Source organism: Rhinoraja longicauda, chromosome 17 (genome assembly GCF_053455715.1).
Source record: "Rhinoraja longicauda isolate Sanriku21f chromosome 17, sRhiLon1.1, whole genome shotgun sequence".
In the NCBI taxonomy this organism is placed as follows: Eukaryota; Metazoa; Chordata; class Chondrichthyes; order Rajiformes; family Arhynchobatidae; genus Rhinoraja; species Rhinoraja longicauda.
In genome coordinates this window covers 14,550,303-14,567,281 of record NC_135969.1, presented here as the reverse complement: position 1 = coordinate 14,567,281, position 16,979 = coordinate 14,550,303, and the positions used below count along the sequence as shown (strand labels likewise).

The 16,979-nt window shown below is 46.0% G+C and overlaps 1 protein-coding gene across 1 annotated transcript in view; it reads right to left on the bottom strand.

Annotated features, from left to right (window-relative positions):
* Positions 1–2,187: 2,187 nt before the first annotated feature.
* The window catches only part of mst1rb (macrophage stimulating 1 receptor b), an 89,428-nt gene continuing 74,636 nt past the window's right edge, over positions 2,188–16,979 (bottom strand). The window contains exons 14-20 of the mRNA XM_078414684.1: positions 15,996–16,205; positions 14,235–14,312; positions 11,632–11,813; positions 9,072–9,181; positions 6,773–6,938; positions 5,107–5,243; positions 2,188–3,425 (exon numbers count right to left, since the gene is read on the bottom strand). Coding sequence (XP_078270810.1) covers positions 3,218–3,425; positions 5,107–5,243; positions 6,773–6,938; positions 9,072–9,181; positions 11,632–11,813; positions 14,235–14,312; positions 15,996–16,205 — 1,091 coding nt within the window. The 3' untranslated portion in view covers positions 2,188–3,217. The remainder of the gene's footprint in view (positions 3,426–5,106; positions 5,244–6,772; positions 6,939–9,071; positions 9,182–11,631; positions 11,814–14,234; positions 14,313–15,995; positions 16,206–16,979) is intronic.

Genomic DNA, 16,979 nt, shown 5'->3' with positions numbered 1-16,979 from the left:
CTCCCCAATCCCCCTGTTGGGCAAGGTGGCATCGGAATATCGGGTGGAAAAGCAAGGTTTCGGCAAACAATGCTCAGCTTGGCTCTGAAATCACATTTCTACCATTCGGTCCAAGTTAGGACGTCCTTCATTAAGGCAAACATTGCAACACTTATTTGAAGTCATGGAACATTTGTTTCTTGCCAACATGATTTCATAAACATTCAGTCTGGAGTTCAACAAAGACCAAGGCAGGAAGTTATTACTTAAGTTTGAAATTATTCAAAATTCTTTTTGAATGTATAATATTTAGAGTTGACGAAAATCAGAATGATGCTTTCCCAATCTTATCCATATTTGATTCAAGTGCTGTGAACGCCTTGAATACACAAAATCATGTCCAAAATCCACTACATTAAAGAGAGTATGAGGCCCATTTAGGTCCATCAATTAAACAGGAGATAAAGAATTTTGATACAAGTTCATTAAACGCTCAAGTAGTCCAATTTCAAAATCAATATTATAATTTAAAAATACAAAAAAATTGTACAAAAATAAATGCTGCATTCTAACAGCCTTTACACATTTTATTATTAGCAACTTGTACTATTTGTACAACTTGATTACTAATTCTATCAGCTACAGATAAAGGTGGGCTTGATTTCAAATATAATCCTCTTCCACAGTTACTATCGTTCATTCTTAAGTCTGTAACTCGTTAACACAGGTAAAACATTTTTTAATAACATACTTCCTGATGTATCTGCATTTCTCATGCTGAACACATTCCTATTGATTTGTTGTCCACTTTAGTCTGGAGGCAGCAGCATTTTTTTTAAGGTTCAGTGTTTCTTGTACCTTTCGGGGTTAATTTTCCAAGGAAGATTTGTTGGATTGCGAGGCAAAGATTAGCAAATCAAACAGTTAAAACCGCAGTTCGCAAAAGTCCCAAACAAAACCAAGAAAATCTCTGGGCTGACCTGAATCGACCTAGGAATTTCATTGGTTGCTTATTGAATGAAAACATGAATCCTGCTAATATCCTGGCACAAAGATATACCCTTCGGGAAATGCGCGGAGTAGAGTAACAAATGTCATCCTACATCAGTGAGGTGTAATCCAAGAAGTTTCCTCTCAGAGCAGAGAGCTTTAAAGGAATGTGTGCAATCAGTCGGCTCAAAAATGGAAAGCTCGTTATTTACTAAATGGGCGACAAGGGCAGAGTTGTAAGGCATCAGGGTCACGTCGTGTCCCATTCACTGTGGGAATTCCTCATTCACCTTGTTGACAGAAGGAACTGCAGATACTGGTTTGTGTAAGACTATGCAAAGTGCTGGAGAAACTCAAGAAGATGACCCCAGTACTTTGTGTCTTTACATCCTTGTTGATCTTGAATAGCTTTCCAGAACTGGAATGGGCGGGTTGCTTTACGGGGAAAGGGTTTTGGCAGTGTCGTCTTGGTATCTGCTGGAGTTTGCAAGTGTAAGAAATTATTTGTTTGAAACAGAGACGATTCTGAGTGGTCTTGACAGAGCAAGTGTGGAGAGAATGTTCCCTCTTGCAGGTCAATCTAGAACTATTTAAATATAAGACGTCGTCTATGTAAGATGAAAATAAGGCACATGTTTCTCTCCAAGAGTCATAAACCATTGGAATTCTCTTTCTTAAAAGGTGAGGGTAGTGGATTCTTTGAATATTTTTGCGGCAGGCATATTTTTGACTAGCAGGGTGCTGAAATGTTATCGGGAGTCGACAAGAATGCAAGTTTGTGGTTACAAGGCAGATCAGCAATGATCTCATTAAATGGTGGAGCCATCTTGACCAACTACTCCTGCTCCGAGTTCATACATTTGAATGTTCAAGCGGTCAGTTAAAGATCACCACCATGCTGCGGATTTGGTACCGTACGCCAGCCAGAACAAGTTAAGGGCAGCAGATTCTTGTACCTGAAGGTCATAAGCTAAATAGATGCGTTTGCACAGTGAACTCCATTTCATTCCATTTTTTATGCCAGATCTCCTTAATTAACCACCTTGGTGGGGTTTAAATCAGCTCCCTTGAGTCGAGTGATTGAACTATGTCATTCTCCCATCCCAAGTAAAACAAGAAATAAGATTAAAAACAGATGCTCAAGGGATATTTCTTCACTCAGTGAACAATAATCGACCAAGTGGAGAGACAAGAGACGCAGATGCCAAAATCTTGAGCAAAAAAAACAAACCTTTGAGCTTGTGCTGAATACTTAAATTACAGCCGCTGGAAATGACTGTGCAACGGCACAGAGACTGTTCCCCTTCAGCGTGCCAATAAGGAAACGGTTTCCCAGAAGCAAGACGCAGCAAGTGCTGGAAGCCGGAGCAGAGGACAACCTGCTGGAAGAACGCGGCTAGTCGAGCAGCACCCGTGGAAGTGGGGTGGAGGAATTGCTGAGGTTCCAGGCCAACTTTCGGGGCTGAGAGCGGAGAAGGAAGATGCTGAGTATATAGAGGAGAGGGGCAGGGGTCAGTAAGTGACAGGAGGAGTAAGGTGGGGTGAGGAATGACGGGCAGATGGAGCCGGGAGGGTCGGAGTTTTGGAGACAAGAGGTAGGTAGGGTGATGGGTAGAAACAGGCAAGGGAAACACAAAGACAAATATGATCCAGGCAGAGGGCAGAGTGGAGGTATCTGCTGGAGGGTGATCAATGGGGACACAAAGGCTCCAGCTGCTGGAACCCGTTAAGGAAGGGAGTCATTAAGTAGAGATGAAGGGCAAATGGAACTAAATGGGGAATGGGATATAGCACTTGAAACGTATGGGTGGATGGAACCAGGAGAGGAGGGAGACAAAAATGGTTGGTGGGGGGGACTCGAGAGGGAATATTGGAAAGGGAATCAAAGTAGAGGAGCCAGAGAGATGGAGAAACTCAGATAGGAAGGGTTACTTGAAATTGGAAAATTCAATGTTCATACATTGGATTGTAGACCACCCAGGCAGAATATGTACTGGCTATCATTGCCCCTGTTTCAACAGGACCAATAATTTAGCTCTGAACAGAAGTATGTGCTGCTTAGACAACATAAAAGAGTCACCAGGCCCTTGCTACAGGTTGAGGAGGCCACATGAGTTAGCAGAGAGGAGGGAAAGTAACGAGGCAGAGTTGTACCTTAATCGAGTGAATGATTGCTTAAAAACAGTGTTCTCTTGAAATTCAATTCAATGTTCTCCACAGATTTATCAGTAAGTGCAACATAATGTCATCAGTCTGAATCCATGTCCAATTCATCATCAGTAGTGTCCACTGCAGGGTAAGGCTGGCTGTTCTGTAAGTTCACATAATTTACTTGCAAGTTGATGTAGTGTTCTCCCTTCAGTAAGGACTGCATGGATTCAATTTCATAGATGAGTTCCGTAAATATTGGCCGCAGCTCAGGCTTCGGATCCCAGCAATGCAGCATAACATGAAATCTGCACAAGAAAAGAGTGCTTTTAGAGTTTAGAGATACAGTGTGCAAGCGGGCACATCAGTCCACCGAGTCTGCGCCGACCAGCGATCACCCCGTACACTGGCACTATCCTGCTCACTGGGGACAGTTTATGATTTTACCTAAACCAACGAACCTACAAACCTGTAAGTCTTTGGAGCGTGGGAGAAAACCGGAGCACCCGGAGAAAACCCGAGCAGTCACAGGGAGAACGGACAAACGCGTAGTCAGGATTGAACCCGGGTCTCTGGCACTGTAAGGCAGCAACTCTACCGCTGCGCCACTGTGCCGCCCGGCTGGGCCGCTAGTCCTGTTAAAAGAAAGAAGGGTCCCGGTGGTGTGGTTCATCCGGGTGGGAATTCTACACAAGGGGACCATTTCCTCCACTGCTTTGAGCAAAGCATCCCAATTCTGTACTCAATAATTGTCCCATTCCTGACCCTAGCATGAAGCCCAGGGATGTTGATGCAACAATTCCTGCCCTGTACCGACACACTAAAGTATCTATCCCCCCCCCCCCCACTCCTTCAGGAATGGAAATTTGCAGCTGTGCAGAAAGAATGGATAAGCCAAGACTATTTTATTATGGAAGGGTGACTATAAGACCATAAAACATGGAAGTAGAATTCGGTGAGATGATCCATCAGCTGTCAGTGCATTGGCAGAGGTCATTCATGAGACAATCTGAGGTTGTGCAACACAGGGTCATTCCAGTGTGTGGCAGTGGAGACAAAAGCTTCTTTGAGACCATCAAACATAGGAGCAGAATTAAGCTATTTGGCCCGTTGAGTCCATTCTGCCATTCAATCATGGCTGATCTATTTTTCCCTCACCCCCATTCTCCTACCTTCACCCAATAACCTTTGACTCTCTCACTAATCAATTACCTATCAATCTCTGCTTTAAAAATACTCAATGGCTTGGTCCCCACTGCCAACTGTGGCAATGAAGTTCACAGTTTCACCACCCTCTGACTATAGATATTCCTCCTCCCCTCCATTCTAAAGGTGCCTCCTCTTATTCTGAGGCTGTGCCCTCTGGTCCTATACTCTCCCATTACTGCAAATATCCTTTCCATGTCCACTCTATCTTGGCCTTTCTAGGTTTCAAAGAGGAAGATAATTAAGGTGGTAAAATTACGAGGGGCCGGGCCAAAGTTAAGAGGAAGGATCAACCATTACTCTCAGCTGAAGAGTCAAAGCCAAGGGGCATTGATTCAAAATAATTGATGGAACAATTGGAAAATTGATTGGGGTGACATTGGACTGGAAGTACAGAGCCAGAGAGGCTGATGAAGACAGAAACTCTCCCTGCACTAAAAAGTGCATGGATGTGGCTGTGAACGGCTCAATTGTAATCATGTTTAGCTTTATCACTGACTGGATAGCAAGCAACAAAGAAGCTTTGTCTCTGTACCTCGCTCGGTACACGTGACATTAATAAACTAAACTAACACAGAAATAGATAGATTTCAGTCAATCTCAAACGCGAAGGGACATAAGGAAGATTGCCCAAGACCTTGTTGGCGGTTTAAGAGGCCAAATGGTCTAATTTGCTCCTATTTCTTTACTGATCTAAAGACATAAAGTCATTAACAGAGGCGACAAAATGTGCATTCAACATTCAGACAAAGCAAACACAGACCATGTATAAAAAGCACTTACAGCTCGTCCGGGCAGTACTCTGGCTGAGGTAACCTTCGACCCTTTAATAAGTATCTAGTAATGTCATACGGATCCACCTCCGGATAGGGTGGTGCTCCACGGGTCAGCAGCTCCCACAACAGGACTCCAAAGGACCACTGGAGACAACAACAAGAACAGACGCCATTGAAACTCTACATGCCAACAGTAACAGGAAGCCTTTGACAGCACTGGACCCATACTCACTGGGGTTTAGAAGGATGAGGGGGGCCTCATTGCAACCTACCTGATAATGAAAGGCCTTAGTTACCCTCTCCGGCTGTGTATTCCAGGTCCATTACCTAAGTTAATACCCTAATCATTCTACCAATTATTTTGAATCAATGTTTAGTTTAGTTTAGTTTAGAAAGGAACTGCAGATGCTGGTTTAAACCAAAGATAGAGACAAAATGCTGGAGAAACTCAGCGGGACTGGCAGCCCCCCCATTCCTACTCTCCAGAGATGCTGCCTGTTCCGCTGAGTTACTCCAGCATTGCGTGTCTATCTTTAGTTTAGTTTAGTTTAGAGATACAGCGAGGAAAACAGGCCCTTCCGCCCTCCGAGTCCGCGCCGACCATTGATCCCCGCACATTTACACTGTCCTCTGCACACTAGGGAGAATTTACAATTTTACCTCAGCCAATTAACCTACAAACCTGTATGTCTTTAGAGTGTGGGAGGAAACCAGATATCCCGGAGAAAACCCAAGGAGGTCACAGGGAAAACGTATAAACTCCTATGTAGAACAGCACCCATGGTCAGGATGGAAACTTGGGTCTCTGGCGCTATAAGGCAGCAATTCTACCGCTGCGTCACCATGCCACCAGTGCTTTCTTTGCCCCTTGGTTTTGACCCGTCAGCCAAAGGACGTGATCCTTCCTTTTAACTTTGGCCAGGTCTCCCATAATTTTACCACCTCAATTGTCTTCCTCATTGAAACCTACCGGATAATGAAAGGCCCAGATTCAGTGGAAGTGGAAACGACGTTTCCAATAATGTGAGATTCTAGAACCAGAAGACACAACCGCAGAATGAAAGGATGTACCTTTAGAATGGAAATGAGGAAAAATATCTTTAGCCAGAGGCTGGCGAATCTGTGGAATTGCACAGGCGGCTGTGGACTGCCTGACCCGCTGAGTTACTCCAGCGTTTTGTGACTACCTTTGATAGGTGCTTGATTAGGAAAGTGGTCAAAGGTGACTGGGAGAAAAGATAGATCAGCCTTGATCGAGTGGCAGAGTAGACTCGATGAACTAACTGGCCTAGTTCTGCTCGTGTGTCTTATGGTCTTATGGAAAAGCAGATATCCTCCCAATGCCCAGACTTGCCACCATTGTTGCCCACCTACGTACCTATTATTGGATATGGAGGACTGGAAGAACAGACTCTCCATTGTCACTAGGTGGTCTTCTCATCCAGTGACATGGCAGGTCACATACATACATACATACATACATACATACATACATACATACATACATACATACATACATACATACATACATACATACATACATACATACATACACATAAAAACAAACAAACAGTTTAAAAAGACAAAACCAATGCCCCCAAGTCTATGTAGGGTTAACAGTGTTTAATAGCCTGATGGCTGTTAATTGTTCAAATGATCAAGGGCAAACCTACCACATCAGATTTAGTTGTGAATTTTTGCGTCTGTAGACTCTCCAAAGCCATCCATTTCACAGGTAACTTGGCTTTCCGATGGTTTTGAATGCTGTAATATTCCTTGTCCAAGACATCGCGAGCCATCCCAAAATCCGCCACCTTGACCACGAATGCCTCGTCCAGCCTAGAGCATCCGGAGAAAACACAAGTCAACATGGAGCGTTTAAATGGGGACACAAGAAGCTGGAACCTTCAGCAAAAACACAAAGTGCCGGAATAACTCAGTGGCTCACGCAGCATCTGTGGAGGAAATGAATAGACGATCTTTTGCATCAGAATCCTTCATGTGGAGCTAGTCTTCCTCCAGACTGTATGAATCCTATAACAAAGGGAGACGCATGGTGTTGGAGTAACTTAGCGGGTCAGGCAGTATCTCTGGAGAAAAAGGATGGATGGGTGACGTTTCGAGTCAGGACCCTTCTTCAGATTGAAACTATGGGTGGGGGGTGGAGGGGGTAGGGAGGAGGTGAAGAGCTGGAGATGAGATGTCAACCAGGGCCAGCCACTGAAGACCTCAGCTGGGCCGGTACCTGGTAGGGCCTTACAGCACCAGAGACTCGGGTTCGATCCTGACTACGAGTGCTTGTCTGTACGGAGTTTTTAACATTCTCCCGTGACCTGCGTGGGTTTTCTCCGTGATCTTCGGTCATAAGGCACGGAAACAGGTCCTTTGGCCTAACTTGCTCATGCAGACAAAGGTGCCCCATCTACACTAGTCCCACCTGCCCATGTTTGGCCCATATCCCTCTAAACCTTTCCTATCCATGTAACCGTCCAATGTCGTTATAGTACATGCCCCAACTACCTCCTCTGGCAACTCGTTCCATACATCCACCACCCTTTATGTAAAAAAGTTGCCCCTCTGGTTTCTATTAAATCTTTCCCCTCTCACCTCAAACCTAGGCCCTATGGTTCTTGATTCTCCTACTCTGGGTAAGAGACTCTGTGTATCTACCCTATCTATTCCCCCTCATGATATTATACATTTATATATTTATTTCAGTGGCGCATCAGTAGAGCTACTGCCTTAGAGCACCAGGGACTCGGGTTCGATCCTGACTGTGGGTGCTGTCTGTGTGGAGTTTGTACGTTCTCCCGTGACCTGTGTGGGTTTTCTACAAGATCTTCGATTTCTTCCCACACTCCAAAGGCATACAGGTTTGTAGGTTAATTGGCTTGGTATAAATGTAAAATAGTCCCTCGTGTGTGTAGGGTAGTGTTAGTGTACGGGGGATCGCTGGTCGGTGCGGACTCGGTGGCCCGAAGCTGTATCTCGAAACTAAACTAAACTAAACTGAAGAAGGCTCCTGATCCAAAATGTCACCCATCCATGCCTCCCTGCTCCCGTCTGGGAGAACGTACAGAAGCTTGAAAGCGTGAACCGTCAGACTCATGAATAGCTTCTTCCCTTCCGTGAGCAGGTTTCAGAACGGTCCTTCCATACGGCAGGGTACTGCCTGCAATCACAAGGAGAACGTGCAAACCCCACACAGACAGTAGCCGAGGTGAGTTTTGAACCAGGGTTTCTGGCGCTGTGAGACGGTGACATTGTGCTGACTCAGATTTTTTTAAGACTATTGTCAATTCATTGTAATGTAAATTAAAAATAAACACACTAAACCTATACAATTAATGCTAATTAATCCTTTAATTTGTGTATAATTTATTTTAAAATTTCAACTATTTTTAATGTTTAGTCTCATTGGAGATATTTCAAGACGTTTTATGCGGCGCAGTGGCACAGCGGTAGAGTTGCTGCCTTACAGCGCCAGAGACCCGGGTTCGATCCTGTCTATGGGTGCTGTCTGTACGGAGTTTGTACGTTCTCCCCGTGACCGCGTGAGTTTTCTCGGGGTGCTCCGGTTTCCTCCCACTCTCCAAAGACGTGCAGTTTTGTAGGTTAATTGGGTTCGGTAAAAAAATTGTAAGTTGTTGCTAGTGAGCAGAATAGTGCAAGTGTGCGGGGTGATCGCTGGTCGGTGTGGACTCGGTGGGCCGAAGGGCCTGTTTCCCTGCCGCATCTCTAACATAAACGTCAGAAGGCCCTCGGTGCAGTTCATGGGCAGAACCTCGGCTTCCACCGTCTGTGGTCTGGTCGCTTGTGGTCCACTCCACTTCATGGGACAACTGCGGCAGCAAGACCAGCAGAACATCCACATAAGGCAACGGCAACGGCATGCCAACGAGAGGCCGACATAAGAAGTGGACTGAATCTATCCCAATATCATCTACCTACTAGGTTCACCAAAGTACTTACATACAGTTCCTTGCCGCGAGATCCCGATGAACAAATTTCTTCTGGGCAAGGTACTCCATTCCCTTGGCTACCTGGAGGCCAAAGCCTATTAAATCTTTCACTGTTGGATTCTGCAGATGAAAAGGGAAGAAGCCAATCTGTTAGTCATTGCAGTGTGGGAGGAAACCGGAGCACCCGGGGAAAACCCACGTGGTCACAGGGAGAACGTACAAACTCCGTATAGGCAGCAGCCGTAGTCAGGATCGAACTGGGATCTCAGTAAGGCAGCAACACTATTGCTCAGTAAGGCAGCAACTCTACCACTGCACCACTGTGCCACCCTGTGTTTTCCTGTAGAACATTTGATTTTCCTCGACAATCCTGCGGAGAATGCCTGATCTCTTCATGCAGAATGACAAAGACACACAGAACCTGTGTATTCACTACTCTACCACTGAGTGGCATCATCTTTGACAGGGACAGAGATGTTTTAATGCAGAACTGCCGCGGAATACTATTTACAGGCGTGACAGTAGCTGCAGCCCTGGAAATCTAACACAATTTTCAAGGTGAAAAACTGGACTTGGAAAAAGGACGTTTAGTTTTTAATTTTTTTTTTAGTTTAGTTCCGTTTGATTGTCACGTGTACCGAGGTACAGTGAAAAGCATTTTTGTTGCGTGCTATCCAATCAGTGGAAAGGCCATACATGGTTCTTAGGGTCTTAGGACCCATATATCTTTAGAGCAGCACGGTGGCACAGCGGTACTAAAACTAAACTAAAGCTAAATGATTACAATCAGGCCGTCCACACTGCACATATACAGGATAAAGGGAATACTTCATAGTGCAAGATATAAAGTCCAGTAAAGTCTGAGTAAAGATAATCCAAGGGTCTCAAATTAGGTTTTAGTTTTAGCGATACAGTGTGGAAACAGGCCCTTCGGCCCACTGAGTCCGCACATTAACACTCTGGACAATTTTTACATTTACCAAGCCAATTAACCTACATACCTGTACGTCTTAGGAGTGTGGGAGGAAACCGAAGATCTCGGAGAAAACCCACGCAGGTCACGGGGAGAACGTACAAACTCCGTACAGACGGCGCCCGTAGTCGGGATCGAACCCGGGCCTCTGGCACTGCAAGGGCTGTAAGGCCGCGCCACCGTGCCGCCCTGAGGCAGATGGCAGTTCAGGACAACTGTCTCATTGCTGATAGGTTGGCGCAGTTGCCTGATAATAGCTAGGAATAAACCGTTCCTGTACATTTTACAGAAGGCGTGGTCAAGACGGAGATTTCAAGGTGGGTGGCAAAGATCTTAAAAGACCGAAAGGGATGAGGAAATAATCTATATTTCAAGACAGGATAATTAAATACTACAGCGTGGCAGTTCTCAAAATCGTATTCACAATATCTGTGAGCCGCTACTGAAGCTCTAGAAGGCGCTGGGCAGGCCGCATTTGGAGTACTGTGAGCAAATATGGGCCCCATATCTGAGGAAGGATGTGCTGGCTCTGGAGAGGATCCAGAGGAGGTTTACAAGAATGATTCCAGGAATGAGTGGGTTAACATACGATGAGCGTTTGACAGCACTGGGCCTGTACTCGCTGGAGTTTAGAAGGTTGAGGGGGGACCTCATTGAAACTTACAGAATAATGAAAGGCCTGGACAGATTGGATGTGGAAAGGATGTTTCCACTGGTGGGAGAGTCATAGCCTCAGAATTAGAAAGGAGGTGAGGAGGAACTTCTTTAGTCAGAGGGTAGTTAATCTGTGGCACTCATTGCCACAGAGGGCTGTGGAGGCCAAGTCAGTTAAGGCAGAGTGGGACACATTCTTAATTAGAATGGGTGTCAAGGATTATGGGGAGAAGGCAGGAAATTGGGATTAAGAGGCAGAGATCAGCCATGATTAAATGGCAGAGTGGACACGATGGGCCGAATGGCCTAATTCTACTCATATAACTGGTGAACATCCAGCTGACGCGTTCCTCCACTGTATCTCAAACAGATCATATTCTATTATGGTACGAGGGGGTTTCAACCCAGCCAGGAGACAGTAGAATGAGGAAAAGTATGGGGGGGGGGGGGGGGGAGGGTGTCGAGTATTGAATGAGGCACGTGCAAATTACCTGGAGCAATAGCAGAAAATCACTATCCTAGGTGGTCACCTGCAGCCCACCCATGAACAATGGTGCTAACCCACTGTATCACACCACGACAGTCTCCATTCTCCAAGGCTAAGGGTGACAAAGGTTCTGTGAAGAAGGCAGGAGAATGGTGTTGAGAGGGAATAATAGATCAGCCATGACTGAATGGCTAGGCAGACCTGATGGGCCGAATGGCCGAATGTTGCTCTTATGTTTTGTGGTCTTTAAATATAAATAGGACGGGCTTCAAAATTCTTTGGCTCATTAACCACGCTTAAAGATGTCACATTTGGACATGTATATGACTAATGCATTGTCTTTCCCAAGAAGGGCAATGTGCTTCGAGACGCATGACAATAATGAACTACGTCACGTTTATAGTCAACCCAAACCTAGCCATGCACGTTGGTGGAGCATGACTCATCATTACTTACCCGGTCTTCATGGCGGATGAAATGGCGGAGGTCTCCATGCTTCATATATGGCAATACTACCAACGGCAACCCTTCCTTAGGAAGGAATATTCCCAGCAAGGATAGAACGTTCTCGTGGTGGAAATCCTTCATGATGATACCTTCCTTCAAAAACTGCTCCACCTCTTCAACGTCTGAAATCCCTGTTGAAACATCGCAACACCGTCAAGAACATTTTGCAGAATGCAATTTTTTTATTTTGCATCCTTCTTGGGAGCTGCGCAGCATTAAGTGGGAGGGGTGGAGCAGGACTTTGAGACACGTTTGCATGCTTTATTTGCATGCATTTGTGCATTTTGAACGATAGGCTTTCGGGCAGCTGCTCTTTTCATGGTAAGAGCGGCAGGTTGGAACCTTCTTCCGAAGCTGGAGATCTCAATATCACAAGGGTCAAGGTGGCCAGTGGCTAGACCACTCGCTCCATTTAAAGTGATGCAAGGATTGCCAAAGGTCCACTCAAGAGTGGGTGGGTACGAGGAACGAGCTGCCAGAGGAGGTAGTTGAGGCATGTACTACAACATTTAAAAGGCATTTAGACAGGTACTTGGATAGGAAAGGTTTAGAGCGCGGCATGGTGGCGCAGTGGTACAGTTGCTACCTTACAGTGCCAGAGACCCGGGTTCGATTCTGACTATGGGTGCTGTCTGTGTGTAGTTTGTACGTTGTCCCCGTCACCTGCGTGGGTTTTCTCCGGGCGCTCCGGTTTCATCCCACACTCCAAAGGCGTACAGGTTTGCGGGTTAATTGGCTTGGTAAATATGTAAATTGTCCCTAGTGTGTTTAGGAATCACTGGTTGGCATGGACTCTGTGGGCCGAAGGACCTATTTCCTCGCTGTATCTCTAAACTAAACTAAAGGGATATGGGCCAAACGCAGGCAGGTAGGACTGGTGTAGATGGGACCATGTTGTCGATGTGGGCAAGTTGAGCCAGGGGGCCGGTTTCCATGCGTTGACTCTAAAAGGGCTGAATAAAGTGCATTTCAGAAGATGTTAAGTCTCTCACTGATCCCCCCCCCCCCCCAATCTCTTCAACAATCGGCTTCTATTTTCTGGTAAAGATTTGGGATTGTCAGATATTTTCAAAGAACCTATGTCAGCTTGCCAACAGTGCAAAGAGTGGGCATTGACTATGGGAGCACAGGAATTCTCTCCAACACGTCTGCAGGATAAGAAAAGGGATGTGGGACAGTTTCTTCCCAGCTGTTATCAGGCAACTGAACCATCCAATCACCAACTAGAGAGCGGTCCTGAGCTACGACCTACCTCATGGGGGGGGGGGGGGGGGGGGTCAAGGAAAGAGCGTTCACCTCGCGGCCCCGGTTCCACCAATCTTTCCACCACTACGCACAAGAAGCGCAAGAAGCCATTGTTGCTATTGAGGGCGTGCAGCGTAGGTTTACTAGGTTAATTCCCGGAATGGCGGGACTGTCATATGTTGAAAGACTGGAGCGACTAGGTTTGTGTACACTGGAATTTAGAAGGATGAGAGGGGATCTTATCGAAACGTATAAAATTATTAAGGGGTTGGACACGTTAGAGGCAGGAAACATGTTCCCAATGTTGGGGGAGTCCAGAACCAGGGGCCACAGTTTAAGAATAAGGGGTAGGCCATTTAGAACAGAGATGAGGAAAAACTTTTTTAGTCAGAGAGTTGTGAATCTGTGGAATTCTCTGCCTCAGAGGGCAGTGGAGGCCAATTCTCTGAATACATTCAAGAGAGAGCTAGATAGAGCTCTTAAGGATAGCAGAGTCAGGGGGTATGGGGAGAAGGCAGGAACGGGGTACTGATTGAGAATGATCAGCCATGATCACATTGAATGGCAGTGCTGGCTCGAAGGGCTGAATGGCCTTCTCCTGCACCTATTTTCTATTGTCTATTATTGTCTGCAGATGCCCAGAAGTGTGCTCAGCTCTGGCTGAACAATTTCTAATCTTGTGACGTGGACTCGATAAGAAGACCTACCTCATAGGGGACCCTCAGACTGTCTTTAATCAAACTTTGCTGGACTTTAACCTGCATTAAACGTTATTCCCTTTATCATGTATCTGTACACTGCGGGCAACTAGAGTGTAATCCTGTATAGTCTTTCCGCTGCCCGTTTAGCATGCAACAGGAAGCTTTTCGCTGTACCTCGGTACACGTGACAATAAACTAAACTAACCACGTCGAGACAGTACACCCCACCCCTATGTGGACATAGTCTCATTTAAAAGTCAGCACTCCCAGCATTAGAGTCAATCAGCACAGAAACAGGCCCTTCGCACAACTCATCCATGCCGACCATAGTGAAGAAGCACTTTGCCATTTTGGTGAACAAAGAAATGGGGAGGGAAGATGGAAGGAGACGGCACTCAAAAGCTCTTTGCACATCGTGGATCACCGTCGAGGCACCACTACTACCAAATGAGTCAGGACCCGCAAAACAAGTCAATCGTAATCATCTGGATGTGAAACAGTACATGGTGTATGGATGGGCAAATACAGCGATTCTAAAAGAAATCACTACATTAGGATGAAGAGATTAAACAAGCCCAACACAATGATAGTGCGCTTTGTACGTACGATTCAAAGACTTCACGGCACAGTGAATCTCTTGGTTCTGATCTTTGTACAGACCATGGTAAACACTCCCAAAATGCCCTGTAAAATGAGAAGCAATTTCAATTTATTGAGATCTACCATTGCGATCTTTTAATGCAACTTAAGTTATAAGTAAAACGGAACACTCAATGCTTCTCATCAATTGATGGCCAACTGGAAAGATTACCGCATGCAAATAAGCCGACACCATGCAAACCATCCCAGCGCGGAACCACTATTGGGTGGAGTTCAATTTGCCTGAAGTGTTTGCACCCTCATCCCCTAGCAAGGTGGCACATCGGTAGAGTTGCTGCCTTACAGCGCCTTACAGAGACCCAAGGCTCAATCCTGACTATGGGTGCCAGCGGAGTTTGTAGATTCTTCCCACGACCTGCATGGGTTTTCTCCGGGCGCTCCGGTTTCCTCCCACACTCCAAAGATGTACAGGTTTGTACGTTAAATGGCTTTGGTAAAACTGTAAATTGTCCCTCGTGTGTGTAGGATAGTGCGAGTGTGTGGGACGAATGGCCTCTTTCCCCATTGTATCTCTAAACTAAACTAAAGCTAGGCTTAGTCCCCGAGGCCAGAAAACCAAAGCATGAGTAGCTTAGGTTCCGGCTTTAAGACTTCTCAGTCAGCTAGCATTTAACAACCTCGCTGAGGAACATTAGAAAGACTTTCCCCATCTCTTTATTAGTGCTGGAGTGACTGAGCAGCTCAGCCAGCATACATGGAGACAGACCATGGATAGGTGCTGTTTCAGATCGGAATGCAAAGAAGTCAGAGGTTTAATCCCCAAACCCTGAACTCTTTATAGTGAAGTATTTAAGTTATGTTCTCACCAGCAATAAGTAGTTTTACACAAGATCAACAGGACACTGAGCTTAACCAGCTCCTGAGCTATTTGCTTCCTAGATTCATCTCCCCTTTTACCTCTTTCAATCCCAGTCCATAGATCCCCAAACGTGGCAACACAAGTAGATAGAGTGGTAGAGAAGGCGTATGTTATGCTTGCCTTCATTGACAAGGGCACTGACCATAACAGTTAGAAAGTCATGATGCAGCTTCACAAGACTTTGTTAGGCTACATTTGGATTATTGTGTGCAGTTCTGGTCACTCATATGCAGGAAAGAAGTGAAAGCTTTGAAAAGGGTAGAGAACACAGTGGCACAGTGGTAGAGTTGCTGCCTTACGAGACCCGGGTTCGATCCTGACCACGGGTGCTGTCTGTATGGAGTTTGCACATTCTCCCCGTGACTGCGTGGGTTTTCTCCAGGTGCCCTCCTACACTCCAAAGACGTACAGGTTTGTAGGTTAGTGGGTTTCTGTAAATAGTAAATTGTCCCTAGTGTGTAGGATCGTGCTGTTGTATGGGAGATATCTGGTTTGGTGCATACCCAGTGGGCTGAAGAGCCTGCTTCTATGCTGTATCGCTAAAGTCAAAGCTAAAAGTAAAGTATTGATTTCAAGAGAAAGTTAGATTTAGCTCCCAGGGCTAAAGGAATTAAGGGATATGAGGAAAAAGCAGGAACGGGGTACTAATTTTAGATGATTAGCCATGATCACATTGAATGGCGGTGCTGGCTCGAAGGGCCGAATGGCCTACTCCTGCGCCTATTTTTCGATGTTTCTATGATTCTTCCAGGGGGAAAAAAGAAGTTGCAATTTGCCAGGCTGTGTGGTTGTAAAAGGCACCAACACCTGTCCCACAAACCTTGATGCGATAAGGAAGTCTCACTCACCTCTGCCAACCACCTGGTCCATGAACGCAGTCAAGCATTCGCTGGGGATCAGAACATCTTTGACTTCTTCCAGAAGCTCTGGCCGCAGGTTGTCCACGGTAATCTCTCTCGGACTGAGCAGTGGGACGGCCGCGCTGTCAGAGCAGCTCTTGTAACCGGCTCCCCGGAATGTAATCCCACTCGATCCAGACGTTGGTGTGTTAGCAATCCCTAGGCAAGATGTTTGAGTTGAGTTGAGTTTGGTTTATTGTCACGTGCACCGAGATACAGTGAAAAGCTTTCGTCACGTGCTAATCAGTCAGTGGAAGGACAATCTATATACTAAAACTCTCGTTTGTTTGTTTGTTTGTTCCTGAACTACAGCCAAAACGGTACACGATAGCACAACAATTCTAGGCCCATCTTACTCACCGTCGTCTCTTTGGTGCTAATGGAAGAAGTTTCATTGAAATTAGTGTTATATTTCTTGTTATTCACATTTAAAGGTTTAAATCTATCTCCTAGGGAGGGAGGGGGGTGGAGGATAAGGGAGTTTGAGGGGGATGGAGTGAGGGGGGGCAGGTGGGAGGAGGGGGAGGGAGGGAAAGGGAGGGGGGAGGGGAGGGGGGAGGGGAGAGGAGGGATGGGGGTGGGGGATGGGTGAGGGGGGGAAGGGGTGAGGGGGAGAGTGGATGCTGCACCAATGCAGGAGAGGTTTGGGCCCAACGAGTCCACTTGGTCCAGTATATGATTACAATCGAGCCGTCCACGGTGTACAGACACACAATAAAGGCAATAACGTGAATAACGTTTAGTGCAAGATAAAGCCAGTAAAGTCTGATCAAAAATAGCCTGAGGGTCTCCAATGAGGATATTGAGTATTTTTATACTGAGTAGCAATCTTGTCAAATAAACAATGATTTTTTTGTCCGAATTCGCAGCGCTAGAGTTGCTGCCTTACAGCACCAGAGACCTAGGTTTGATCCTGCCAGGGGGTGTTGTCTG